This window comes from Pithys albifrons, chromosome 2 (assembly GCF_047495875.1).
Source record: "Pithys albifrons albifrons isolate INPA30051 chromosome 2, PitAlb_v1, whole genome shotgun sequence".
Taxonomy (NCBI): Eukaryota; Metazoa; Chordata; class Aves; order Passeriformes; family Thamnophilidae; genus Pithys; species Pithys albifrons.
This window is the reverse complement of record NC_092459.1, coordinates 107,834,512-107,861,791: the sequence shown is the minus strand read 5'-3', so window position 1 is coordinate 107,861,791 and position 27,280 is coordinate 107,834,512. Positions and strand designations below refer to the sequence as shown.

At 49.8% G+C, this 27,280-nt stretch overlaps 1 protein-coding gene across 3 annotated transcripts; it reads left to right on the top strand.

Moving 5' to 3' along the window:
* The first annotated feature begins 1,294 nt into the window (after nt 1-1,294).
* RRBP1 (ribosome binding protein 1) lies at nt 1,295-25,978 on the top strand. 3 transcript variants are annotated; one of them, XM_071581960.1, is made up of 23 exons: nt 1,296-1,412; nt 6,320-7,018; nt 10,510-10,679; nt 10,909-11,031; nt 11,765-11,917; nt 12,242-12,360; nt 12,814-12,967; nt 14,625-14,763; nt 15,112-15,299; nt 15,451-15,488; nt 16,605-16,695; nt 17,337-17,429; nt 17,788-17,880; nt 17,983-18,063; nt 18,163-18,252; nt 18,690-18,782; nt 20,836-20,907; nt 21,086-21,181; nt 21,612-21,695; nt 23,901-23,984; nt 24,463-24,561; nt 25,034-25,177; nt 25,463-25,978. In XM_071581960.1, exons 2-23 carry the CDS (start codon nt 6,340-6,342, stop codon nt 25,499-25,501), a joined length of 2,922 nt encoding a protein of 973 aa, XP_071438061.1. In that variant the 5' UTR covers nt 1,296-1,412; nt 6,320-6,339; the 3' UTR covers nt 25,502-25,978. The 3 variants fall into 3 exon arrangements, with proteins under 3 accessions (XP_071438062.1, XP_071438061.1, XP_071438059.1); XM_071581958.1 differs by having other exon boundaries at nt 10,507-10,679; XM_071581961.1 differs by lacking the exon at nt 24,463-24,561 and having other exon boundaries at nt 1,295-1,412; nt 10,507-10,679.
* The last annotated feature ends 1,302 nt before the right edge of the window (nt 25,979-27,280 follow it).

Here is a 27,280-nt window from a genome sequence, read left to right as displayed (position 1 = left end):
TGAAAGCAGCCCCAGTTACCACCCCCTGAGAAGGTCTGGCCACTGAAATGCAATAATGTTGGTCCACCAAGCATCTACGAAAGGATGCAAGGAGAGAGATGGCAGGAGGCTGGAAGATCCTGACAGCCTGCGCTGTGATGTTGAAGTATCACTCTGTCACAGCCACATTTGTAACAGATTCCTTTCTTACTCCCCTATTAGTACCTAGCCAGTGTCAGCTTGGTTGTGTACCACAACGTGGCCAAGGAGAATGCAAAGAAGGGAGAGAGATGGCTCTGAGCTTGGCTGAAGATGTGAAGGCATAGGAGACATATTCCTACCCAAGATAAGACCTTTTGTCCGATTTTGGATGAAAGGTGTAGCCAGTGCCACCTGTATATTAACAGAGTTGGCAGCAAATGTCTGCTCTGTCAGGTTATGGCTCCTGCTTGGTTGGGTGGTTTTGGAGGTACATTGCCAGGAAGATGGGCCTTTAGTCTGGGATGGTTCTTCTGTTATTATTGCACAGACTGGCAGCATGCAGTATCTCCTGAGGATGCCCTTCTCCAGTGGTTCAGCCTAATGATTGGTTCTGATGTGAAGAGAGTCCCTTCTAACCCTTAATTTTTAATTTCCAAGGCACTGGAGCACCCAAGTCACTTCCAGATAATTAACTCCCTCAGGTGCAAACATGCTTGTAATAAACCTTGTATTTCTTCTGCCCTGCCATGCAAGGTCACAACCAGACCAGGAAGCATATAGAGAGGGCACGGCCCGTGCCACGATTTCGTCCACAATATTGGGTGGCATTTGCTATAAGGGGGCATGGCTGTCTCCCTGTCCCGGGGCCCACAAGTGGGTGGATGATGGCCCAGTCCCAGCGCTGTTTACCCACGCAGCATTCGCAAACCTTGAAGAAAGGCTCCCGCTGGGGGCAGCCATCTTTCGGGTCCAATCTGCATCGTGGTGTACACACCCAGCCCTTAAGGAGAGCACACTCAACCCTTCCTCGGAACTCCCCGGATTTTCCAACCATTCTCTCCCCGCTGCGCCTCAGGCAGGCGGGCAGTCACGGCCGGACCGGACCGACTCCTGGCAGCTCAGCCCGGGGACAAGCGTCAGCGGAGCTCCCCCGGCCCAGGACGCTCGGTATCCCCTCCACTGCCCCCCCTCCTCCCGGCGTCCGCTCCAGCCTCGGGTACGTCTCCACGGCGCGTGGCGGGGACAAACGGGGTCCTCTCAAGCCCCCACCCGAGGGAATGACCCCCCCCGCCCCTTCTCGCCACGCCCCGCCCCGCGCCGCTGAGTGGGCCCCGCGGCGCGGAGCGGGGCGGCGGGGCGGGACGCAGCGGCCGAGCCCAGAGAGACAGCGGCGGAAAGTGCCACGACTCCGCACGTCCGCGGCGGCGAGGAGGGACCGCGACCTGGCACGGGTGGGTAGAGACGGCGGCGGCGCAGCCCTTCCCTCATCCCCTTGCCCTGCCATTTCTTCCACGACTTCCCTCCGTCTGCCCCGCGCTGCGAGCAGGACTCCCCGCCCGGCACTTACCCCCTTCCCCAAAAGTCGGCAGACAGGGAGCAGGGTGAGATCCCCCCCTCGCCGACCCGCGGCCCCGCCGTTCCCGGCGCGGGGGGTTGTCCCACGGGGAAGTGGAGCAGGGAGGAAGGTGGAATCCCAATCTCGGGGTCCGGACACGTTTGCGGAGGACTGGGCGGATGAATGGTCCGCGGTGCGTCCAGCGCTGCTTGTCCAGGACTGCGGGGAATGGCGGCGTGTGCGGCCGGGGAGCGAGGGGAGCGAGGCCCGGGCCCCACGCCGCCCTCGGTCCCCGAGGACCGCCGTCCCTGCCCCAGCACCGGCCCGATGACATGCATTAATCCGATTAACTGCGGTTACAGAAGGTCAGGGCGCTCGGGCCGTTGTCCCTTTTTTTTTTTCCCTTGACTAAGCCCCCTCAACAAAACTCTCCTGGCACCGGGAAACCCTCGGCAGTGCAGGGTCCCCGAGCTTTTGGAGAGAGGCGTCGACCCCATAAGCGGAGGCCCCCCGCTTTGCCCTGCTGGGATTTTCCCGTTCTGGACATCACCAGGCTTCCCGCGGGTCTGCCGACAGAATGCCCCTGTCCTCGACCACTGGGGAAGTTGTCCTGGGGGAGAGCGTGTGCTGAACACATGGTTGGACGCGACGGAGGAGCCTCCACGCCTGGAATGTCAGCTCTCCCCTTCCCCTTCCATCATCGGGAAACTGGTAGGAGTTGGGGCTACCTGGAAAGTGAGCCCCAGGGAGGAGCTGATGAGTCCTGGCATCGAAACACTGCTTTGGGCCAGGGAGGGGACAGACAATTTGTAATAGCTACCACAGAGATTAATCAAACTGCAGCTCTGTTATGGTGCTGTTATTTTCATATATATATATATTTGTATTTTCTGCCTGTTTTTTCACTCTGAGGCTTAGGGAGGGAGCTGGCAGCACTGCCAAGCACTGCTGGCAAGCACAAGCCAGCTGGCAGCTGGCTGCTGCTGCAAGACTTAATGGAGCACTAAGACACATTCAATTAACTCAAGCTATAACTGTTGAGGATTGGCTAATCTGGAGTTGTGCGTAGAGTAACGTTTGATGCCAGGAGGCTGTAAGTGCACAGTCACTTACACAGAAAATGTATTTAAACAGAAGGTGCTGGGGACATGGGCAGGATCTGCTCACGGTGTGCAAGCTTTCCTCATTTGTTTTTAGTTTTTGTCTCTACTGCACTAGGGCAGAGATAGAAATTCCAGGAGAAGTATCTGGTGATTGCTTTTTATCTGCTGGCAGTGCTGTTGTTTCTCCTGCTGCTGGGCTGCCCTGCTATTCACAGGATCAGGCCTCCCAGTTCCCTCCTCTATTTTAACCTGCTGGGAGATGCAAAGGAAAAGGAGCTGCAAGTGCTTAACAGGCAGGTGTTGCTGTGGGCTATACAGAGCCCATCTACATAAATCCAGTTCTCTCCCTGCCCTTTGCCCCCCTATTACCTCTTCTGCATTGCTCTGACCTGAGATGCCACCTTGACACCACGACGAAGTGCAAATTTTGGATTGCTGGGGGAATGGAGTCCTGCTTGCAAAGAGTGTCTTTTCCCATCTGCCACACATATCAAGATCAGGAGGAGACAACATAGATTTTCCTTTGGCTGTGAAAAGTAGTTACTGCACAACCTATCTCTTCCTTTGCTCCTGCCCACCTGGCACTTGGCCTGGCTGATTTAAGCCAGGGCTGATGGAGGGCTGTGTTGCAAAGATACTGAATTCCCATGGATTTCCTGTATGGTCTCAGAGGAGGAAAGGCTGAACAGGTGGCAAGGTTCTAGCCTGATTTTTGACTCTTAGATGTCAGTAACAAATGTGACCATAAGACACTGAACATGGTCCTGGTGCTGCCATGTCATGTATCTGTGTGTTGGTTCATCCTGGAAATTGGTGCTCAAAAACCAGCAAGGCCAAGTGCTTTACTTTACTGGTTTTGCTTCCTGCAGGCAAGTGGGACATTTGCTCAGGTCAGACAAAGGTGAGGGCACGTGCAGGGAGGCAAGGGAGGTCTCTTGGGCTGTTATCTAGGATGTTGGGAAATTTGATGGATAACAAGGAAACGCTGCAGGAATGGAAGAATTGGAACACAACATTTCAGCTGGCTACTTTACATGAGAAGGCCAAGTTAAATACTAATTGTACATCTTATTCCCGTTCTTGTGGTGGTGAAAAGCTTTATCTGGACAAGCTATTTAGGGGAAGGAGTTTGCACATGGAAATATTTGATGATTTTCATTGTTTTGGCTTAGTAAGGAATAGAGGATGATTATGCTCAAAAAACTTCATTCAGGTAAATGTGCTCAATATTGCATGTGAACCTGACTTTTTGAGCATGAACTCTGAGAACTGGTGGTGTCTGTGCACCCCTTAGGCACACAGCCTGCTCCCAGAGCAGTCTGGGCATCAGATTGAAAAATGCTACTGCAGGTGCAAAGTCCTGTGAAGGACCAGAAGTTACGGAAGGGAGGGAGGATGCTGAAGTCTTTGAGCCTCTTCAAAACATGGCTATCAAGCTGAATGTACGAGACTACCCTCTAGGCATCTGCGGGCAGAGAAGCAGTGGTACCTGTGGTGCCCTATTTTGCCATGTCCTGGCCAAGGCACTGTGCAGGTGGGAAGTGTGGAGGGCTTTCCGGCCAAAGGGCAAGGCACACACACTCCTGCCACTGTGCTTGAGAGGTAGACTGCTGTCTTGCTGTGCAAATCTAGGGGCAAACTTTCAGCACATCGAAGGGCAAAGGTGACAAGGTCAGGAAATGCCAAAGCAGAACTTTGCTCCTGATGCTAATGCTGTGGCATAAGGCTTCTTGCATCTATGCTTCATTAAGTTCCCAGAGGAAGGCTTTTCCTTATCCCCCAAATGCCAAGCCCACCCTGGTTTGGAATAATCTGTTTGTCCTAATTGGGACCATCCCAAAGTGATGCTACTACTCATAAGGCAGTGACTTAGCACCCGATGTGCTGGGATAGAGCGGGCTGAGGCCATTTAAATATGAAATATCCAGGGTAGATGAGAAATAGCAATGCTTGTAGTATCAGCTGGGATCTTGAGTGGTGCTGTGGGGCAGAAAATTAGCCTTGACAGGGGAAACTGGTTCCAGCTGGTGCTGACAGCCCTCCTGCCTGTCAGCTTCTCTCTTCTGTTTTGCCTGGGATGTTTGGAGAGGTGGGCAGGGAGAGCTGGGCTGCTTGTTAGAACATCCTTCTCCAGCAGATGGGCACTTTGCGTTCCTCCAAGCTCTGCACCCCATTGAGTGGGTTTTGGAGGTGAGTTTTTCATTGCATTGTCCCCCCCTTGCTGCATGAGCATCTTTGAACTGCAGAGTTGGCTGCAAGTTCACTGCTTCAGCTCTTAGAAAGGAAGAGCCTCTGAGATGTCTCCCTGCAAGCACTGAATTTTGAAAAGATGCTCATCTCCTTAGTTTTATTCTTAGTTTTGCCTCTTCTCTTTCCAGCCCCTCCCTCCCTTCTCAACCTACAGCCTTTTAAAGAGGAAATTTGATAATGTCTACAGTTAAGCATGGGGATGAGAATTTCTGATAGCCAAGGACTTTCTGCATTTTTCTCATTGTGTTTTGGGTCACAATGACAAGAAATTGCAGCCTTGGCAACTCCTGGCAAGTGCCCCTTCACAGATTAGCTGTTTGACACCAGCCACCTTAGAGCCACATATAACCGATGACCCCATGGATGAAACACATGAATGGGACAGCAGAGATTAGTTTTGAAACTAGGACAGGGTTCAGTTAGCCATTAAGAAGAGTGAAGGTAATAGCATCTTCCTCCAGCTGTGGCTGTACCCTGCTTACCAGATCTCAGACCAGGCAGTATGGTCTCCGTTGCTGCTCCATGTGTTGTAGGTGGAAAACTGACGCTGGAGAGGAGGATGAGAAAGACCGTGTGCGTGGTTTGCTTGCCAGCTAATAGCAGAGCTGGAAAGAGAAGCACCATCTCCAGCACCCCCTTTGCAAGTTTCACTTCTTCCTGCAGAATCTGTTTGGAAGATCAGATAATTAATGACCATGCTTGACTTTTTTGTTAGCTTGAACTTACGTTTTTTATTGCTGAAAATGGTTGTGAGTAGGTTCTGTGTGTGGTGTCCATGCACACAGCATTGTTGCTGGGGTGGTTCTTGTCACTGGGAGCTGGGAGCAACTATCCAGTGGATGCACTGTGTGTCCTTTGTGCCAGACTGGGCAGAAGTCAGCAGGTGCAGGCGGCAAAGGGAGAAGGGAAGAGCTGCTGCAAAGCTGAAAAAAACCTCTCCTGTACATACTCTTTCCTTCTAGGGGGATATTTTATTCCAAAGTTGAGACCTGGGTGTGCATTTGGGTTCAATGAGAAAGCCAGGTGCTCTAGGGGAAGCTGAGATCATGGTCGACCTGCACTGAACAGTCTAAAAGTGAGCTCTCTTACTGCGGTAGGTATTGCCTAGGGTCATGCAAAACCATCCCATTGGCCACTGAATGAGGCTTGTGGCTGTCTCTGATTGCATCCCTTTTTTTCCTTCTCCCTCTTCAATTCTTCTGGGGATTGCTGCAGCTGGTGCAGTTTAGTCACTGAGGTACTACTGGACTGCTGTGGATGAACAGTGTAGCAGAGGAGCACAAAATTGCAGATGTTATAGGCAGATCACCCTCAGTTGTGTGAATCTTGAGTGTCTTTTCAGTGCATGGTACCGTTTGAAGGCACAGATGTCCATGTGACACTTCCTGCTCAGAGAGACCATTGCTTTCTTTCCTTCCACCCAACTCCTAGCTGTTCTGGTATCTTGCAGGCACAGAAGAATAAGGCAGGATGGATGTGTATGACCCTCAGATGCTGGGTGTTGTTGTCTTCGGAGGTTTTATGGTGATATCAGCCATTGGGATCTTCCTGGTGTCCACCTTCTCCATGAAAGAGACATCTTATGAGGAAGCCTTGGCCAAGCAACGTAAAGAGCTTGAGAAGATCCAGCAGCAGAAAATAGAGAAAAAGAAGAAAGAGAAACCTCTTGAGAAAAAAGGAAAAGCAAAGAAAAAGGAAGAGAAACCTAATGAAAAGATCCCAGAGCAGCAGATGACTCAGGAAGTGACAGACCCTCCCAAGGATGTGGTGCTTGAGCCTGCTGTGGTGCTTGAGCCTCTAACTGTTGAGTCTCCAATTGCAGCGGTGCCAGTTGTCCCCCAGGAAAAGGAGAAACCTGTTCCATCACCTAAAGAGAAGAGGAAAAAGGAGAAGAAGGTGACAAAGGTAGAGCCTACTCCTAGCCCAATGTTGGCTTCATCTCCTGTCAGTGTCCCCAGAAGTTCTTCTGTCCTGGAGGTGACCCCTAAGGAGGTGCCTGTTGTGGCTGTGCCACCAGTTGGCACACAGCAAAGTGCTCCAGTCAACCCTGTCGCCATCAAGAAAACAGATGCTCTTTTGACTCATGAGGAGCAGAAGCATGATGGACCAGTCAAGAAGAAGGCTGCATCCAAGAAGAAGAGTGAACCAGGTAAGGCCAAATTCCTCTGCATATATCCCCATTGAGTAAGGTAGCAGGGCATCTTGCTGCTGTTAAAACAGGTCTGTTCCATTCTGAGATCTCTTCACACTTGACCCTTTGGCCTGGGGCTTGGAACTAGATGATCTTTAAGGTCCCTTCCCCAAACCATTCTGTGATTCTATGATTCTTCAGCATTAGAAACAAGATAGCTGTAGAAAGGCTGTCTCTGCTAAGATGGACCATGTGCACCTGGGTATAGGTGGGCTGAAAGAGCCTGTACTACACTGTAATTCTCTATGGAGCAAAGTAGAGTTGAAGTTTGCTGACTTAGCTTCACTCTGCGATGTGTTGCCTCCTGATCAGATACCTCTAGTTGTTGCTTAGCATCTTGGTCCAGCACACATGTGTTGGAGGGTTACAGGTTCTTTTCAGATTTCCTATTGCATTGCAGATCTCAGATCTGCATATAGGAATGAATGGGAATGTACTTGTCCTGGGAGAGGGACAGCTGCCAAGGTGCTGAACACCTGGGTGGAAAACAAAGATGAGGTATTTTCCACACACACCCATGAATATTAAAACCACAGAGGAGCTGTACCACAATTCTGTGTGGAAGTGGGTCATTGCTAGAGATTCTTCATTCTTCAGCGGAGATGAAGGAAGGATTCTTGAAGGAGAGAGGATTGATGGGATTTTATACTGCAAGGGATTGATCATAGGATAATTAGAGGGAAATGACTTTGGATCTGTCACAGGGAAGGAAAAACTTGCCCATCATCAATCATACCTCACTTGATTGACTCAGAGATGGAAGAGATTAAAGGAGGTGGTGCTGAACTCTCCAGGATATAAATAAGTGTAGAGGGAGAAAATCGACTCTGTAGCGGGGTTCTTGCCTGTCGTAGTACCAATGGGAACAGTTTGGGATTTATTTTTTGCATTAAAAATGTGTGCTCTCAGACCTGTAGAAGTGTTCCCATTTGGACATACGGAGAAATTTCTTAGGTTTTCTCAAAGCTGTGATGTGGTGTGCATAAGTTTCATTTCTTTATTTACAAAAATAACCCCAACAAGCCTACTAAATAAAAAGATATCCCTTCTTATGAGCCTTCTGCAGCACATCCAAACCTAGGCTGCTGTGTAACCTGGCAGTTTCCACACCCATATTTTGGAAGAGGGCCTGCTACTCAGCAGGACATTTGTGGCTGTTGGTTTCCAAGATTGGGTTAAAACCCTTTTATTTGCTCTTCTGAGAAAAGGGTTTTACTAAAGTCCATCTCCACATGGTGATGCGGTTTGAAAGGTTTTGAGAACTGCTTCTGGAGGGTATTGCAGTGATGGTGCTGGGGAAACTGGAGGTGACTGGTTTGTTTGTATGCATCCAGGGATGCACTTCTCTAACAGTGAAAAACATGGCCCTAAATCCAAGCTGTAACAGCTAAGGGAATGTGGATGGGAAATGAACTTTCAGCATTTGTTAAGTTGGGAGTTTTTTTGGCTGCTTCAAACTTAGATTCCCTTGGTTATAAAGTGCCCATCCTGCATGACCTAAAAGCCAAGAGTGATGTCTTAGCTGCTCCTGTGGGATTTTTCAAAAGAAAGTTCTCAGCAATATTTGCGCCCTGACTGCAGTTTGACCAAGGTGTTGTGGGCAGCCTTTTGGCAACTGTGATCTCTCCTTCTCAAAGGCAAAAGCAATGAATTATCATGTGGCAGAAAAAAATTGGTGTTCAGAGTTTCAAAGACACATTCTTGGCCCTGGAATAGATGGCAAACCTGAGGAGAGCAGCTTGGGGTATTTTTCTCTTGTGTGGTTTGTTTCATCCATGTCTCCCAAGTTCCCTTGAGTGAAAGAAGTGGCTTGTCAGATCCCTTGTCCTGCTATGTTTTCCCATGGCAGCTTTGCCACATGGCTGCAGCATGCTTCCTTGCTTCCTCAGCAAGGCACAAGGCTTCTGACTCTGCACATGGGCTTGATGTCAGCATAGGCTTCTTTGTGCCACAGCTTGGCAGACTGCCCAGGCTTCATGTGTCAGCTGCAAGATGGGGTTTGGATTATGTCTGCCTTTGCAAGGTTCTGTTGCATGACACTACCAGGAGATGGGCAGAGTTTTGCTTTGTGGGTCCCTCCACCCTGTGGGACTGAGCCAGGGAATGTGATGCACTGTCCTGCATCTGTGCAGTTGCCAGTGTGAGCCAAGCATTGGGCCCTGGTTGCACTGCTGGAAAGTGGCTGTGGCTGGTGAGATAGGCTCTGCTGCTGCCAGGATTAGTGCTGCCATCTCAAGTGGATCTGCCAGAAGCCAGGAGCAAGTAGTGTATGCTGGGGCTGCTAGACATTCCTGGACTCTGTCTCTCTGGTGCTGTGGTGGGTTGACTCTGACAGGCTACCAGAAGTCCACCTAGCTGCACTGTCACTCCTCAACATGGATGGAGACAAAAATAAGAAGGGGAAGCTCATGAGTCAAGATAAAGACAGGGAGATCACTTGGCAATTACTGTCACTGGCAAAACGACTCAACCTGGATAAAACTAATTTATTTCCAGTTAAAATAGATGAGAAACAGGCAAAATCAAAACCTTCCCCTCCTGCTCTTACTCCCAGGCTCAACTTCAGTCCTTCCCTCCCTGAGTGGTGCAGGGGGATGGGAACTGTGGTCAGTTAATAATGGCCCCTTTCTGTAACTCCTTCGTCCTCACACCTTTCCCCTCCTCCAGTATGGGGCCTATAGTGCTCCAGTATGGGGCTATAGTGCTTCAGGATGAACCTGCTCCATCATGGGCTCTTCTTTGGGAGCTGCAGGAGAATCTCTGCTCCAACACCTGCAGCACCTCCTCCTTCTTCTCAGAACCTTGCTGCTTGGGACATCTAAGGTTTGTATTCAAGAGACCCCTGTGATTTTCTAGGAAAATAATCCCACTGGGCCATAGATACAGTGTAGTAACTCCTAAACCACTGCTCACCACCCTTTATCTATTGTGATGATAGGCATATCCTACAACAGCATCATGGTCCCTGATGCTCCTTGGCTTTCCCAGGTTAGCAAGGGGGTAGGGGAATGGTTGGAGTCGCTTTGTTCCCTTAGCAAACAGCTGGAGCAAACTTGTCTGTGAAAGGTGGGAGATGACCTTGCTGCATTCTGCATCACTGGCACTACTGCATGGGGTGCATCCTTCAGCAAGGTTGTACTGTAGTACAGTCCAGCTTCTGATGCCCAACACATCTGTGCTCTCTGACACTGAAAAAGCATGCCCAGGTCCTGATAAGAAACACTCAGTTTGGTGGCAGGTGATAGCAGTTTGCTGGGACCAGTAGCAGAGCCAGGCAGAGGGGCTCAAGAAGCTTGTGTGTGGTATCATCTCCAGCACTTCTAATACGGCTTTCACTGAGAGAGGTATCAAATGTAACTGGAAATCTGGGTGGATGATGGTTTGACATGGCAGTTGTGGGGTTGAAGCCAACTGAAATGATACTATATCTCTGCCTCTATCCTCAGCAGTCCCAGCCCCTCCTCTATCCACCCTAGCACCTACGGATTCAGATGCGCCCCTCTACCTGCCCTACAAGACACTCCTGTCCACTGTCAGCAGCATGGTGTTCAGTGATGGGGAGGCCCAGCAGCTCATTGAGATCCTGACAGAGAAAGTGGGCATGGACACCTGGCATACGGTAGGGCTGCCAGCGCCATTGTCACCATCCCTTGCCAGGGCTCTGCCAAGCCTCAGAAGGTGGGAGGGGATGGAAGGCACCCCAGTTTTGGGCAGGATGGCCCTAAGGGTCTTGGAGACTGGAGCTGAGTTTTCCACCGGAGCAGAGGGCAGGATCTCGTGCATGTGGGGAAGAGGGGATTGGGTCTGAAGGTGGTGGTCTCCACTGATGTGCCACTCCATGCTGGCAGGCCACTCAGAAGGGTGACCCAGTTGCTGTCCTGAAACGCCAGCTAGAAGAGAAGGAGAAGCAGCTCTCTGCGGAGCAGGAGGATGCAGCTGCTGCCAGAAACAAGCTGCGGGAGCTGAGCAAGGTAAAAGCACTGTGCAGCTTTTCTGGTGTCCCTGGTGTTGCCTCTGTTGGTACCTTCACCTGTTTGCTGTGTTCTTCCCAAAAAGAGGAGATCCCCACCTGATTTCCTGGGCCTGATCCAGACTGGGGAGGTGCCAGCCCAAAGAACTTCAGGGTAGTGCCATTTGTCAGCCATAGGGGAAGCAGGGGAAATCCTTCCTGTAAGAGACTGCAGCTTTCTTCTGCTTCTGGGAGAAAAGCAAATCCTTTCTCATCTCTGCCTAGATCCTCTGAGCTGAGAAGGTGCCTTTGTAAGGAACTGGATTCTATTTATAGTGCCCTTCTCTGACTCAGCCCCCTGCCTTCACCTCTTTTTGGATGTTGGAGGCAGAACAGACCCCCACCACGCTAAACTTGTGGCTGGCAAGTCCATCTGCTTAATTTTCCTGCTTTGCCCAAAATGTTACGTGATGTTGCTGATCCTGGTGGAGGGAGGTAAGGAATAAAATTCCCGGCTGTCTTACTCCTTTCTCTTAGCTGGCCCAATATGGAACAACAGTGGCATCCAGTGGCCACACAGCCCAAATCAAAATGCAGGAGGAAATGCAAGTGCTAAACATGCCTGGGCATGGGGGCAGCAATTGAAAGTGCTAAACTTTTTTGTCTTATGAGCTAGGAGACCACTGGTTTTACCTCCCCTTAAAATGGGGAAACCCATACTCTGCAAAACAACTGGCTGACTTCTTTTCTCAAAGGACCTGGCTGCTGAGCGGGTCAAGGCGGCAGCTGTGGAGGGCAAGTTGAAGGACCAGCTGCTGGCCCGTGAGCGGGAGATCATGGCAGTGCAGGCACGCATGCAGGCCAGCTACCAGGACCATGTCAGCGAAACGCAGCAGCTCCAGGGCAAGGTGAGCCCCATACTGTGTTCTGCAGCTTCTTCCTTTAGCTGCCAGGTAGCTTCTGGGGGCAAATGTGTGGTCTTTTGGAGACAAATGAGCTGTGTGAGGGGACAAGAGCCTCTGGGAAGGGCACAACCGGTGATGATCCCGGACTATGGTACTCAAGGGTGAAGAGGCACATAGGTGCGTCTGCATAGGATGTCATGTCCCTGGGGGCTGTCAGCATCAGTAGACACCCTCCTGCTTTGCCAGTCTCTCTTGCTCAACTCGTGAGCTTCAACAAGGAGAGTGATGGGCCCAGTGGCCCCATTAACCCCTGTTGGGCTCCTCTAGATTCGGAACCTGCAGGAACAGCTGGAGAATGGCCCCAACACACAGCTGGCTCGCCTGCAGCAGGAGAACTCCATCCTGAGGGACGCCCTCAACCAGGCCACCAGCCAGATGGAAAGCAAGTAAGGCTGGGGTGAGGGGCAGAACCTGGATCTTCCCTCTGGCAAACCATGGGGCTGGCTGACCATTGGGCATGGCCACCCCCTTTTCTCAAAGGTGTTTCTTCAGACACCCCCAAGTAGCTGGAGGTAGAGGAGGGAATGAGGGAGGGAGAGCTTGCCAAACGGCTTTTGGGGGCCCCCCATGGGAAACAAGGAAGACAGGTCCTCGCATCCTCTACTTCGTAAGAAAGGAGTGTCTTCTGTGACTGAAATGCAACTTTTCTAAAGTGATTTGACAGCTCCTTCATCCCTCTCCCTTGAAGGACCAGGCGTGTCCTAGAAATAGGCACGTGAAGCCATTGAGGTGTTTCAAGTCCTGTATCAGGCCCACAGGAGGATGCTTTCCCCACTAAGCAACATCAGAGAGGCTTGATGGGCCTGTGGGCTAAAATAACCCTGCTTCTGTTGATGCAGGCAAAATGCTGAGCTGGCCAAGTTACGGCAGGAGTGCAGCAAGCTGATGAGAGAGCTGTCTGAGAAATCGGAGGTGCTGCAGCAAGAGGAGCAGCAGAGGAAGAGCTGGGAGATCAAAGCGGTGGCTTTGGAGAAGCAGATTAAACAGCTTCAGGTCAGGCAGGCGTCAGCAAACCTGCTTCCCTCACAGACATGGGCCAGGTGGCTAAATTGCGGGAATTGCGGGACCATGGGAAAAGCTAGGAGGGAGATGAATGTCCATGTTTGGGAAGGAAGCTGTCTTGCAGGCTTCCTAATTGCTTTCTCCCCCATTAGTTTGTCACATTCAATGTGTGCCTTGCTCAGCACCACTAACAGAGCTCTAGGAGCATGATCTTGAAGCCTTTCTTCTATGGGTGCTCTCCCTCAAACTCAGATGTTCTTAAGCCTATTGCTCTCCCCACTGGTGAAGGAGATGGAGCTTGTGGCTTTTTTTGTTGTCACCAGGTTGTGGCTTAGTTTGGGATTTTTATGGATGTTGAAACGACACCTCCCAAGTAGAGCCTCTGTGCGCACAGTGGTGTGTTGCTGGCAGGCAGGCTGTACTAACACGAGGAAGAGCATCTTCTGAGGAGGTTCACAGTGCTCTTACTGGGATGCTGCTAAACTAGGTACTGGGAGCATTTAATCCCACAGTAGCAGATGGAGTATGTGATGCGATATGTCCCTCGGGCATGTGCTGTGGTCTCTAAATTGCTCTGGCTTCTTTAGGGAGGGGCCATCGTGAAAGGAGACCTTTGTCTGCACATGCCAAATGGTTTTGTAGAGGTGTTTGTAGAACAAGGGGCCTTTGATATCCTTGCTCTTATTTTTTGTGTGCCTGAGGGTGCACGTCTCTATTTGGTGGGCTGCATTTGGCCCTTGCTGCTTTTGCAGGCAGGGAGCAAGAGGGATGATATGGTCATGCAGCTGACGTGAAGGCAGAAGCCGCCTTCCTGGCTCAAAACACCAGCTCCTTGACATGCGAACTTCTCCAGGCCTGTCAGCTTGCTGCACACCTTAATACTAATTAAATAAATCATAATAACTGGAAGACTTTTGAAGTCAAGGATGTGTTTAGAGTACTAGGGAGAATGTAACACAGTAACAGTTGGAGCTCTGAGCTGAGGATATGAAGTCAAATCCTCAAAAATCAGAGAAGTCCCAATTTCTTGGTGTGCTCGAAGCATCACTTGGACAGAGATCGGCCTGCTGGTTTACCTTTCTCTGTCCCCTCTATGCAAAGCAATGTTTCTCCATCTGCAAGGGTGCAATTTATACCTGCAGAGCCGCAACTCATCCTTTTCCCCTGCCTTCCCCCTCAAAATGCCTGCCTTGGCCAGGCCTCTTTCTTGCTGCTTTCTAAGATGGAAAAAAAAATGTATTCCCTGGCCCAAACCACACAGAAAATTTATCCATGTATGGAAACATGTGGTTGGGTGTCTCTGTCCTGCTAAGCACTGTGCCAGTACCTCTCCCTGCTAGGCTGGCACAGTGTGTTCGGTCTGCGGTTTTAAGAGGTTTTTCAGAGCTTAGCTCTCCAGAGGGGAGGGTGGTCTTGGCCCAGAACTGAGACATTTGGGTATTGTCTGCTTCCCAATTTGAGGATTGGCAAATGATAAAATCTGAGAGTGAGGCAAGATGCTTCATGCACACGGGGAGCATGGAGAAAGGGTGACTTAAATCCTCCAACGTACAGCTTAAAAATAACATTATGTGACACGTGGAGCTTAGCTTCAGATTGGCCAGGGTGTCTCTTACACTATGGGAAACCTTCTCTTCCTGCCATGCAGGCTTCCCAACAGGAGGTGGAGGTGATGCTGCAGAAGAGGCTGGATGAAGTCAGTGATGAGCTCCACAAAACCCAGACCAGCTACAAAAGCTTGTTAGCAGATGCAGAAAAGGCCAAAGGACAGCAGCAGAGCATTGCTGGTGAGGCACTGGGATCGGCATGGGGATTGCTGTGGGGCAGACTGGAAACTTTCAGAACTGGGTGCTTGCTGTAGCTGGTCCAAGTAGTCTACAAGTAGACCCAAGGATGAGTTAGGCTGCTTGGTGTTGGTGTGAGCAAGATATGGGCGGGCCCTTGGTTCTATCCTGGGATGTTATTCCAATGTCTCTCTCCTGTGCTGTTCTGCATTCCTTCCTCCCCTTTCTGTGCCTCCTGAAAGCATCCACAGCCAAGGCTTCTTTGGCTATGTTTCTGCTTAGGCAGGGCAGGGGGTGGAGTCTCCAAGTTTGCACCTACCCTACTGTGTTTCTCACCCTTTCCTTCAACAGAACTGCAGGCCAAGCTGCTGAGCTCTGAAACAGAGGTTAAAAGTAAGTTGCTGGAGTTGGACAATGTGAAAGGGAAACTGCAGGATGCCAGCTCGGAGAATACAAAGCTTCTGGAGAGGATCAAATCCATCGAAGCTCTGCTGGAGGCAGGCCAGATGAGGGGGGCAGAAAAAGACAGAGCCGTGCAGGTTGTGTGCTCATTTAATTGGAGTGGGAGAAAGGGAGTGGGTTACACTGCTCACACAGTACCTCTGTTTTCTTTCCTCTGGTGTGCCACAAAAAGGATTGACCTGCATCAGGTGCCTAGGGTAAGTAATGAAAGTGCTTTCTCTCTTCCAGGCAGCCAGTGAAGGAGAAATGAAGCAGCTGCGGTCAAGGTGGGTCTAGCTGCAGATGGAGACTGCTATGGCACTTCCAGGTTGCTGTCCGTATGTCCCAGGCTTCCTCAAGCACTGAGCCTGTGGATGAGGGTTTCCTGCCTTCCAGTCAGACTTGGGGGCTGCCAAGCTGGGAAATCAAGGTCAATAGTGCTGTTTAAAATATTTATTGGCTCCAATGCTGGCCCCAAGTGACAGCCAATCTATTCTAAAGTGGGACTTAATTGCTTGCAGGCACATGGCTTCTGACCAGTCCTACAGAAGAGGAGGTTCTGGTGATGTTGGTGCTGGGTATGGGATTTCTCTGATCCAAGACCCTGCTCAAGGCTAGGCTAACCAGAGGAAGCTTTTTGAAAAACTTTCCAGAATCTCCAAGGATGGAGATTTATCAGATCTCTGGCCCTCTCTTCTAGTGTTTGATAAGCACTTCCCCCATTCCCTGGTGCAGAAAGGTTTCCTGGCATTTAAATGAAGTTTCACAACTCTTGCCTGTTGCTCCTTTTCCATATGATGGGCACCTCTGAGAAGGCTCAGGCTCTACACGGGGCAGGGAGGTTTCTCAGGTGCCCCCATTGCCAGCAAGCATCCAGTATTCCTGTAAAGGAAGGCAGTGGTTCAGTTGTCCTGGGACCACAAGAGACTTCTGTAGTTCTTGTCAAGGACCTGAATCTTCCTTGGTTCTCTCAAGCTAAGGGTCCCTTCAGGGCAGATAGTGGATCTGGGGGAGTGGAAGGAAGCTGCAGGCTCTCTGGTGTCTGGTTGGCAGCCTTGATTTATGGTTACTGAAGGTAGTAGGATGATACTTCCAAAATGCAGAGCTGTGGGTTATCTCAGCCTGATGAGCTGTGGATAGGAGCAGTCTCAGTTGTGGCCTTTGGATCAGTTTTCTTCTTCCTCTTTTAGTGTGTGTACAGCTTGCTTGCTATTGCTCTTAAGATGGTAGAAAACTAGATCCCACTCCAGTATTGTGTTGGCTGTGGTTTTCAGTTCTGCTCCCTCTCCCTCCTGCTGTGTGTAGATCCCGGAGCAGACCGGGATAGGAAGGGCTATCTCAGAAGCTTGCTATCCAGGAGGGAGATGGATGCTGAGACTTACTCCTGCATCCTGCCATTCCAGACTCCAGGAGAACACAAACCAGCTCTTGTCCTTGGAAAGGGAAGCCACAGAGCTGCGAGAGGCAGTGGAGCAACACAAGATGAAAAACAATGTACGTGAGTAAACAACAATCCATTGTAGTTATCTACTGGTGGCTCTGTGGTGTGCCCAGAGACTCTTCCAGCCCCACGGAGCACTAGAGGCATTGCCTTGTTTGCTGGAGAACAGGAAAACCTCTGTCAGGCTATGCAGCTGGAGCTGATGAGCTGTAGCAGGCACTTGCATGTCTGTCCCCTGTTCTCTTGGGAGTTTCAGGACCTGGTAAGCCAGAGAGATCTTATGTGGCAGGGCCGAGGCAATCCCTGCACAGCAGGCTTCTTCACACCTCACTGTTCCTGTGCTCATTCTCCCTCTACTGCAAGGTGGTATCAGTTATGTGGAGGCCACCTTACATCCCTCCACTTGGCCTGTGTCTTCTCCAGGCAGAGGGTGCTTGTGGAGCTCCTGCCCCCTTCCAGCTCTGCCCTGCTCCCTCAAGGCCACTGCCTGAGCGATGCGGTGCATCAAGCCACTGGAAAGATGGAGAAAAAAGGATGCACCTGGGAAGTGGAATAGCAGACTCCTGAACAAAGTGATGAGCTGCTGCCCGATTTCCTAAGTGGAGGCTTTGAAATCCTCCTTACTGCCAACAGGCAAGTTTGTGTCCTTCAGCATGAGGTGTGGCTTATTGCCCTCTGTGTGTGGTCTCTGCAGGACCTTCGTGAAAAGAACTGGAAAGCAGTGGAAGCATTGACCATGATGGAGAAAGTGTGCGAGGAAAAACTACTTGCTGCCACAAAAGCAAAGGTGAACCTGGCATTTTTCTCTCGCAGTGATGCTGGTGTTGGAACAGAAACCAGCAGGGATGCTTGCCCTGGGTTGCCTGCCTACTCTTAGGAGCAGTGCTGGCCCGATCCTCCTGCCAGCTTCTCCAAAGACAAACTTGAGGGCCATGTATCTCTATTTCTGGTTATGGCTGGGGAACCGGATGGGTGGTTGAGCTGGAAATGACGTTTTCATGGTTCTTGGCATCAGCAGTTTTCTGTGTTGACTGGTTTCCCTGTGCGGCTCAGCCCTGAAGGCACAGAAAAGCAGGACCAGTGTTGGAAGCCTGGCTGGCAGCTGCCAAAGACCTCCATCCCATGACAGTTTGTCCCTCTTACAGGAAGAGCTGGCCCAACAACTGGACACACTCCAAACGCGAACTAAGCAGACTCTGCTCTCTGTCTTCCCTGGAGTCGCTGTGTCCTCACAGCAGGTGGGCACAGACTTTTTGAGACCCTCGCAGAGTGTCCACCACATGGGAAGGTGAGATGTCTAAGCATCCTCTTCCTTCCTTGTTCTCTTTTTTCAAACTCAGGATTATGACACATGGCTACAAGAGTTTAAGGAGAAGACCATCGGTATGTTAAAGCAGCAAATGATTACAACAGAGTCCCTGGTAAGTGAAGGGGCTGGAAAGTGAAGGGGCAAGGAAGTGCTGGAGAGTCATGTGTTTGTTTTCCTCACCTCTCTTTCCTTCCCCTCCCTCTCTTTTTAGGATTCAGCTCTTAAATTGAAAGAGGCAATGGAAACACAAAGCATTTTACAAGCAGAATGTGAGCAGTATAGAACTATCCTCGCAGAGACAGTAAGTTGCTGCTCTTTGTGCTGCATTGGCCTTCCACTAGAAATATCTCTTGAGAGATCTCCTGGCAGCCCAGGCTGCCCATGAGCTCGGTGTGGGCATCCCTCGGTATGTTGAAGGGGCTGCCATGTGGAGGAAGACTGTTTGCCACTGAGAGACAGGAATAGGAGAAATGTGAATTTCTAGAACTGTTCTTCAGCCTAATTGTGTTGGAAACCTTCTGGATGGTGATGGGATGTGGCACAGCAAGGGCTCTTATGAGCAGTGTGATTGAGTCAGAATAGGAATTAGATGCTCCCAGCCTCACTTGAGGCATCTAATTCTGTCACACATTCTTTTCCTTGGAGAAGCTTTGGGTATGCCAGGGCTTCCAGCCTTGACACTGCTCAGGTTGGTGGGGGTTTCAGAACGTTTGGGCTAAGCTGAGTTTTTGCCAACAGGAAGGGATGCTGCGAAACCTGCAAAACAGTGTGGAGGAGGAGGAGCAGGTGTGGAAAGCAAAGCTCACTGCCTCTGAAGAGGAGCTCCAAAAGGTGCGTGTTTGCAGCTTACCTGCATTTGTTGCTCCTGGAGCTGGACTGCCAGGAGCAGGGGGGCTTTTGGCTATAAATCAGTTGGTGACCCTAAGTGTTCCTGCCAACTTTGAACCATGTGACATGGGGACTTGCTCTTCTCCCCAAATCTAACCCTCCTGTCACCAAAACAGCTGCCAAAAATCCCATCTCATATAGAATCTGCACCTGTCTTCTTCCCAGATCCCACATCTCTGCCTGGTGTGTGCCTAGACGCTGTCAGTGGAGCTGGAGAAATGGCTTCAGCTCCTCAGTTCAGCCAGGATAGCTGTGAAACCATATCACCTCTTCAGTAATCCAAGCTCTGATGCTGGAAAATGACGCTAGGCCCTTCTGGTGGGCACTGGCTAGACAGGAGGGGAGCATGTGCAGGGCTTTTTGACTCTCATTCTCAGGAGAACTGGCTTGCTCTCAAAACATGGATTGACCTTGGCATTTGTTGAGCCTTGAGAAAGGAGCTGAGGTCCAAGTCATGTACTACACATAGTTTTGGGTCCAGCTGTCTGTCTGGCTCCAGGTACCGCTTTCCTAGTTAAAAAGCCAGCCAGCCAGCAGCTGCCAGAGAGCTGCTGTTGTCCAAGGCGTTGGTGGGGAGCACGTTCCATGAGGTCTTATGACTGAGCTGGAGTCTGTGATAGTGAAAAACGCCTTGAAATAAATAACTACTAAGCAGCAGCTAAGGTATTTATTAACAACGTTGGAGGCAAGCCAGTTCATACTGGGCAAAAACTTGCCTAACTTGTTTGTGTAAAATAAGCCATTTATACAGTCTTGAGTTCATAGTCACACCTTCTAATTTCCATATTAATGACTGGGTGAAATCTTGGGTGGAGCTTTCCTTTTGGCTTGAAATTTGGGTAGTGGTCATCACTGTTGACTTACGTCTTTCCTTTGTTCAATGACATAACCTGTCAAACTTGTAAAATCTTGGCTTTAACTCTACAAAATCTTGGATCTTTACCATTTCATCCTATTGCAGTGTCTATCTTACCTTAATTTATGCCTTCTAATACATGGTACACTGGTCTCTATAATTGCTAGACAGTGCATACCAGAACAAAGCGAATCCATCACTTCATGCTGATTCATGAGTTAAGCGGCCTTGCTATGCAAACAACATTTTGCAAAGCAGAATTACAATTTTCACAAAACTAGGGGTTTTGGTCTCTTTTCTCTTTCAGTCTGGGAGAACTTGGCTGGCCATGCCTTTTTTGCAAAGCAGACTGAAGTTACCTCCTCCCCCTTGAATGCAGAAAGAAAGTTATTTTCCATCGTCTGACTGCTCCCCATCCATCACACGGGGTTTTTAAGTTAACTGGGACTGCAGGGAGGTGGGGGAGCTCTTCTACAAGTGATCTTTGATTTCTCAGTCTCTCACTGGCTCCCTCAGTGGCAGTGCTCCTGAGGGCTGGGGCAGGATTGCACAAGATGAAATGGCTGTTGGTGGTGTTTGTAATGGGATGAATGTCTGGTGGTTAGGGTGGGTTCTAGAGCAGTCCTGCCTCTCAGTGGAGCAAAGGCGAATTCCTCCTTTCCAAAAATTTCAGCATCCGTCGAGTCCTCTTCAAAAGTCAGCCAAGGTTTAAATGCACACCCCATGCTTTTTCTGGTAGATTGGCTTCTCTTAATAGTGAAGTCCATGATGCCTCATTGGAAAGTCTACCTTGCTGCTTCCAAACCAAAAAGCACTTTCAGTAGAAAACTTGTGCAGAGCCTGGTGGCAGTTTCTTTGGTGTTGAAACCTGACTGGAGCCAGCTGAAGTTCTGCAGGCCAAAGCTGTTACTTTGCTTCACTATTTATGGCCTGGCCATGTTACACTCATCCTCCCAGGGAAGAAGAGCTACTTTGCAGGCTGCAAAGCTCCACTTTGGCATCTTTTGCACTTGGGTACAGTATGTACAGCATGAGGAGGGATGGGAGTGAAACACCAGCCAGTTTTTGATTGAACCAAAGGTGCTCACTGTCCACATAAGATACTGTTTACTGACTTTCACTGATCCTTTCTACTTTTAGTCACAGCTCCAACTGAAATCCCTTGAAGGCATGGTGGAGAAGTTGAAAGCAGATCTGCAAAACACAGATCAGGTAAGGTTTTTGGGGTATGGGAGAAGGTCTCTGCACAGGTGCCAGGCAGATGCGTGCTGTGCTTGGGTTGAGTCTGGCTCCATTACCATGGGGAAGGCAGACTTTGACCATGGGATGTTTGGGATGTGTAGGACCTCAAACAATCAACCTCCTCCTGCTTTCCTCTCTTTTATTCCAGCTAAAGGAATATATCTCTGTTCTGGAAACACAACTGGAAAATCACTTGGAGACAGCCAGCTCTGAACGCCAAAACTACACAAAAGAAGTCGAAATCGTAAGTGTGGTGGCTGTTACTTTCTTAACCATGTTTTTCTTCTAATCCATGCATGTTTTGGGGATTTGAGGAGTGCCTTGGGGATCTGGGAAATGCCCTGGGGATCTGCAGCTTTGCAAAACAGGAGAAAGCAGGTGGAGATCCAGTCTGGGTTGTAGACACCAAAAGTCAGGAGATCCATGGGCAAGGTGATGGGTCAGGGAGATCTGTATGGAGATGCTGTGCACTGCTTCTTAGTGGCCTATGTGATTTCTGCGGCTCAGGTGAGACAGAGCTGTCCCATGGCCATCACTCTAAGCAGGCATCAGCAAGTGATGCCATTGTGACTTCTTTGGGAAGACATTGCATCATAAAAATTCTTGCTCAGGCCAAAGGGTTTCAGAACCAAGTGCATAAAAGGACTTTCTTCCTTTCTGTTCCTCCTTGACAGTTGAGACAACTCTTGTCAGAGTCCCAGGAGCAGCTGGAGGCAGCAAAGACTGGAATGCAGAAGCAGAGCAAGGAGCTGGCGCTGGTAAGGGGGTCTCTGGAGCTGCCCTACTGGGCTCTCGACATTCTGCCTGGGGCTGGTTTGCAAACCCAGCTGTGGGGCCAGCATCCTTCCTGTGGGTTCAGAGAGGGGAGGAAGGCACAACCACTGCACTGGGGACCCTGGTGCTGCCAGGCACCAGACTTTGAGAAGGTGATGTTTAAGGTAGAGGAAGAGATTTTTGTCTGTCTTTCCTCCTGTGATGGGGGTGGGAAAGAAGAAAGAGTAACAAGGCTTGTGTAAGCTGGTATGCAGCAGAAAAACCCTGCTGCCCTACCTCTGGACACTGGTTACCCCAACACCACCCTGGAGCGGGGGCTTGGGTGCCTTAAGCATCCATCCATGCACCTCGATGGAGGACACCCATGTGTATGGGTTACTCAGGGAGCTGAAGGATGGGGCTAGGTTTCTGCAGGTAAGTGGTAGGGAGAGGACTGGGATATAGCACTGGGAGAGCTCGCAGACTACTAAAACCATGAGGGCTCTAGTTTTTAAATTCATACTTTGATTGTGAGACACTCAGGAAATTGTTTTTAAAATCCTTGGTAGTACTGCTCACCAATTCTTTAGTGTTGTGACTTTTCCTAGCCTCATGTCCGCTACTGTTTAGCTTGCTCAGCAAGCTGATACACCCCCTTGCTCCCAAGGGGATGTGGCACAGGGTCAACATTAGCCTTAATCTCATTAGATGGGCAGGCAGTTGTAAGTGTGGAACACATTTGTGGTCATCCAGCAGCTTTCCCTTTCTTCTGGCCAAGGCATGCTGTCAGCTTTCAGCTTGGCTGCTGCTGTCATGCAGGATGGAGACCTGGTGGTAGATAGAGTGTGTGGTAAAGTTAGTTGAGGGGGTGGGTAGTGTTCAGGTAACTGCCTTTGCAGCCATCCCAGGTGTGATCTGTGGCAAAATAGGATATGCCACCCTGCCTTGATAAAACATTTAACACCTCAGCTGTGTTAGTGCAAAACCCCTAAGCAGTGATTCTAAATCAAGGTGCAAAGGGATCAAAGCAGAGCAGATGAGGCATGAGCATGTGTTCTGCACCCCTGGTGTCTGTCCTGACTTAGCCTGCCCAGGTTAGATAACCACTGTCCCGCATCTGGCAAAAACTGAGGTGGTTTTCCAAACATTTCAGCTCATGTACAAGTGAAAAAGCTGGCAGGCTTTATCTGTAGGTCATTGTGGGTCGTGTAAAGGCTGCAGCCCAGGGATGTACAACCGAGCCAGGCTTGCTCATTCTCCCTCCAGGTCAGGGCAGCAGTTGAGTGAGATAAAGAGCCATGTACAGGATGGAGAAGTAGGGTTACAAGCTGACCCAAGCAAATCTGCACCCCTCAAGGTTAGGATAGTGAGGCCGCTGCCTGGGGAGGCACTGACCCTTAAGCATATACTGTCTCACTATCTCTAACTACATGGAGTACTGCACATGGCTGTTCTCAGGGCTGTCACAACTTGTGTCATCTCCTGTCCTGTGTGTTGGGGTGAAGCCAGTCCCCCATCCCTTCAGACATGTCCTGTTCCCACTGAGAACATACCACCAACCAACTTTCACCAGGCTGTTCCCCTGGGAGACCCCATCACGCATCAGGCTGGCAAGATTTAGGGGGGATGCAGGCCCTTGGGCCAACATTGCCATGTGACAATGCCCTGTTGGGTTCGGGGCTTGGGTCTCCTTGGAAGAAGGGGCCACCTCAACAGAGCTGTGCCAGGATCCGTTCCCAGCTGGTGGGGATTAGGACTACAGAGGTTCCATAAATCTTGCTGAAGCTGGGCTGAGAGCATTAGCAGTGGCTGTTCCCTTTCAGGCTGATGCCTCTTGACAGTAGCAGTGCTGCCATGAGTTGAGCTCTGTCTTTCCCTAATCCTATTAATCCTATTAACTGTGGAGCCTTCTCCCAGGCATGGGGACCTGCCAGGCACATGGGGTGCCTCTCATCCCATGTCCCAGCTGATGCTGCCTGAGGAGCAAGCAAAATTTGGCTCTGCAAAGCCAAGCCCCAGGCATCACCATCCTCCCAGCTTTTGAGCTGAGGGGGGTGGTGGTACCTATTTGCCCTTTGGTGCCCTGGGGAAAGCTTCCTTTTTTGTTTCTTTTGTATAAGCCCAGCTTTCTTGGTGATGTCCCTGCTATCTCATTTCTTGAGTAATTAAAAAATTTTATTTCTGGGCTTTTTCCCCCATTCTCAACATAGTTGAAAACCCAGCTGGAGCAAAATGAAGCGCTGGTGGAGAAGGAGCAAGTGCTGAGGCAAAAGCTGGCACAGGAGCTGGAGGAGGTAGGTGTGGGCAAGGAGGTTACAAAGGTTTGTAAAGCCTTTATGCGTTCTTGGGTTACTATGAAGCCCAAGAATTAATTTGAAGAATTAGTCTGAAGGTTTTTCCCTATCACTGTCTGCACCTCAGACATCACTGCATTCCCTTACACTTCTTACAGCAGCTGTGCTAAAGCCATGTGGCATCACTGGCCCTTCAAATTGCCCCTCTCCCAGTCTTCCCATGTCTGCCAGCTCTTTCCCTTGAGGGTTAAGGACTCTAGCTGGGTTTCATGCTGCTCTTGATAATAAATGCCTTCTTCCTGGTGGAAGTTGGACAAGCAATGCATTAGGTTCAGCGTCCAACCAACGTGAGCTGTACAACCTAGCTCTTCACCAGGGGCACACCCACTGGGGACTCAGGGTTGTATGGAGCAGGATGCAGGAAATGCCTGCCACTGTTAGCTTCTGTGCTTACTGAGTAGTATGTGTCCCCTTCCAGGCCCAGGGCTCAGCATGCAGATTACAAACAGAGGTGGAAAAGCTGAGACTGTCTGAAAATGCAGCAGCTTCAGACACGGAGGAGGTCCAGCATCTCAAGGTGATTTGGCTATGCCAAGACAGCAAAAGTCACATTTGAGCAGGACATAAGGGGCACAATTTATCATTTTTGAGAATGGGGGGGCAAGGGCAATGATTCCCCTGCAGGGAGATGGCTGAGAACTCCACCATGGCTGAAGGGAGAGCAGGGTGCGAGTCACAGCCACTGCATCCATCTGACCAAGATAAGTGTGATGCCCTGAGCAAACACTCTCACAGCCTGGGCTTTTTATCTCCTGGGAAACTGCCCAGTTCCCATGAGGTCTCAGCCCATGGAATTTCCAGATTAGATGCCTGAGTGAGCTCTAGCTGGTGGGGTGATGCCTGGTCTCTCTGTTGAGTAGGGAACTGGGTGCTCCTCTGGCTTGTGGCTACTGATGCAGCTTGATGCAGACCTGAGGCATTTTGAAGGGGGGAAGGTCACCAGATGAAAGAGATGCTCAGACAGATGCTTTCTTTTGACTCCCACATAGGAAAGACTTGAAAAAGAAAAAAAATTAACAAAGGACCTCGGCCAGGCAGCAGCCAAACTACAGGAGCTACTGAAGGTTACACAGGACCAACTGGCCAAAGAGAGAGAAATGGTGAAGAAATTGAAAGAACAGCTTCAGGAAACGGTACTTGTTGGTGGCCATGGCCATCCCTCCCTTTAATACCAGTGGAGGACCCAGGGAAGTGCACATCAGGCAGTGTTTTAAAACTGGAGGCAAGGTGGTCTTAGCTGCCAGAAATGATTTGGGTGGATTTTGAGAAGGCCTGGGACCCCATGAGTTGATCCTCATGGTTCTCCCTGCCCAAAAGGCAGGACTGGGCCTATTTGTGAAATTCTTTGGGGCTTGAGCTGCTTTGAGAATAAGGATGAGATCCAGTTGAGTAACTCCCTTTTTTTTTTTCTTCTCTAGGGGAAAGCAGACAGTTCAAAGGAAGGGACTTCAGTTTGACAAGTCTGCGACCTAGACCTTACCATTCAACTTACCGAAATGCCTTACACAATCCTAAAAATAAAAATATATTCTAAATTCACTGTAGATAAAAGCCATTAGTGACCCAAAACCTAGTTTTGAAATTAAAGCCCAAAAGCAAACAAACAAACAAACCAAAAATGAACCCGTGAACACTGCAGTTTCTAAGAAAGTCTTCATACTGATTGTACAAACTCCCTTGTTTTCCAGGGAGTCACTCTGGCAATGCTGGGGCAAGTGCCAGGGCTTCACTCTCCTTGTTGCAGCAGAATCCACAAAAACATAAAAAGGGAAGACTCTGTTTGTACATCAACTGGTGCAATTATTACATTTTTTCATTTTTTTTCTCTTTTTGAGATCTACCATGGAAGGATGCCATTCTTTGATGGTGGCTTTTGACACGTATCCTTTTTTGTACTTCTGGATGTTGATGCAATTAAAATGATGTAGTGAAGAGAGCTTGTCCTTGCTTTATATTTTCTGGGGGTTTGTGTTGTTTTTTTAAGTTTGCAAGCCAGGTAAGTCTTTGGGGTCACTGGACTCCACTTTGGTCAGGAGCATATTCTTTATTCCCCCCTTGCTTGCTGTGTCACAAAAACCATTCCGCCTGTTTTCAATACACTTAAAAGCAGAAGAGGGAAACTCTTCCCACTGTGTGTTTTCATGCTGGCAGTTCCCTGTGGGGGTTGGCAGAGGGATTGCCACCCTTGCCATGGCAGGCTGCTCCCTGGCAGTGTGGTCATGCCAAGGTGGGGATGGGCACAGTGGAGTGAGTCACATCAGCCCTTTGGTTTAAACCTTAGTGTGTTCCCCTGTAATCTGTCCCTGTGGAGGTAGCAGCCCTTAGTCACTGTCAGGCTTTCCAGCCCTCTGCTCTCCCCTTGTGGGTTTCTGGTTTTGGTTGTTTTCCTATTTCTTCCTTTTTAAAAAATTGTTCTTTCTTTTATTCTTTTTTTTTTTCTCCTTGCTCTTTTTTTATTTTCAAGCTAGTTTCTTAGGAAATGGCAGAGGCCACGTGACAGCTTGGTGCCTGTCTGCCCACAATGAAGCTGCTGAGCCCAGTACTGACATCAGCAGGAATTTGAGAGAGAGGAGAAAAAAGCTTCCAAAGTGCTCAGTCCCCCAGGGTGTGTGAAGAGCCAAGGCTAGGAAAGAGGATGAGGGACAGACCTGCTTCCATTTTGTTCCAGGGGAAGGCCAGTGTGTGATCACCTCCTATACTGAACACCAGAAACTCCACAGGACTGGGTGGATGACCAGTCCCTCCTTTTCAGCACTATGGCTTTTGAGGCCATGATGGAGAAAGGTGGAGGAGCAGTGTGTGTGACTCATCTTTGACCTTTGATAACTTTTGAAGAAAAAGGGGTCCTGAATGCTGGCTGAGGAAATAGCAGGATAAGAGCCATACATTTGCCCCGAAACCAATCTCCAACCCTTGTGCGTATGCCTCCCCGCCCCTCCAACATGGGGCTGTTGCATATGAATAGGTGGCAAATACGGCAAGCCTCCCCAAACTGTAGGGACAAACTTGGAAAGACTTTTGCCCCACAGCCAGGATTAGCTTTTGGTTTCTGTTTTCTGGACTTGAAAGCATACAGAGAAGAATCCATGAATCAAGGATTACTGGCGACTTCAACATGTCAGCATCATCCATTGCTTGCCACAGACCAGCATGACTGACTTTGGCTTCTAAGTTCCCAAAAAGTGAGGGAATCCCAGCACTTTTTCAGGATTGCACAAAAACTCCACCCAACAAAG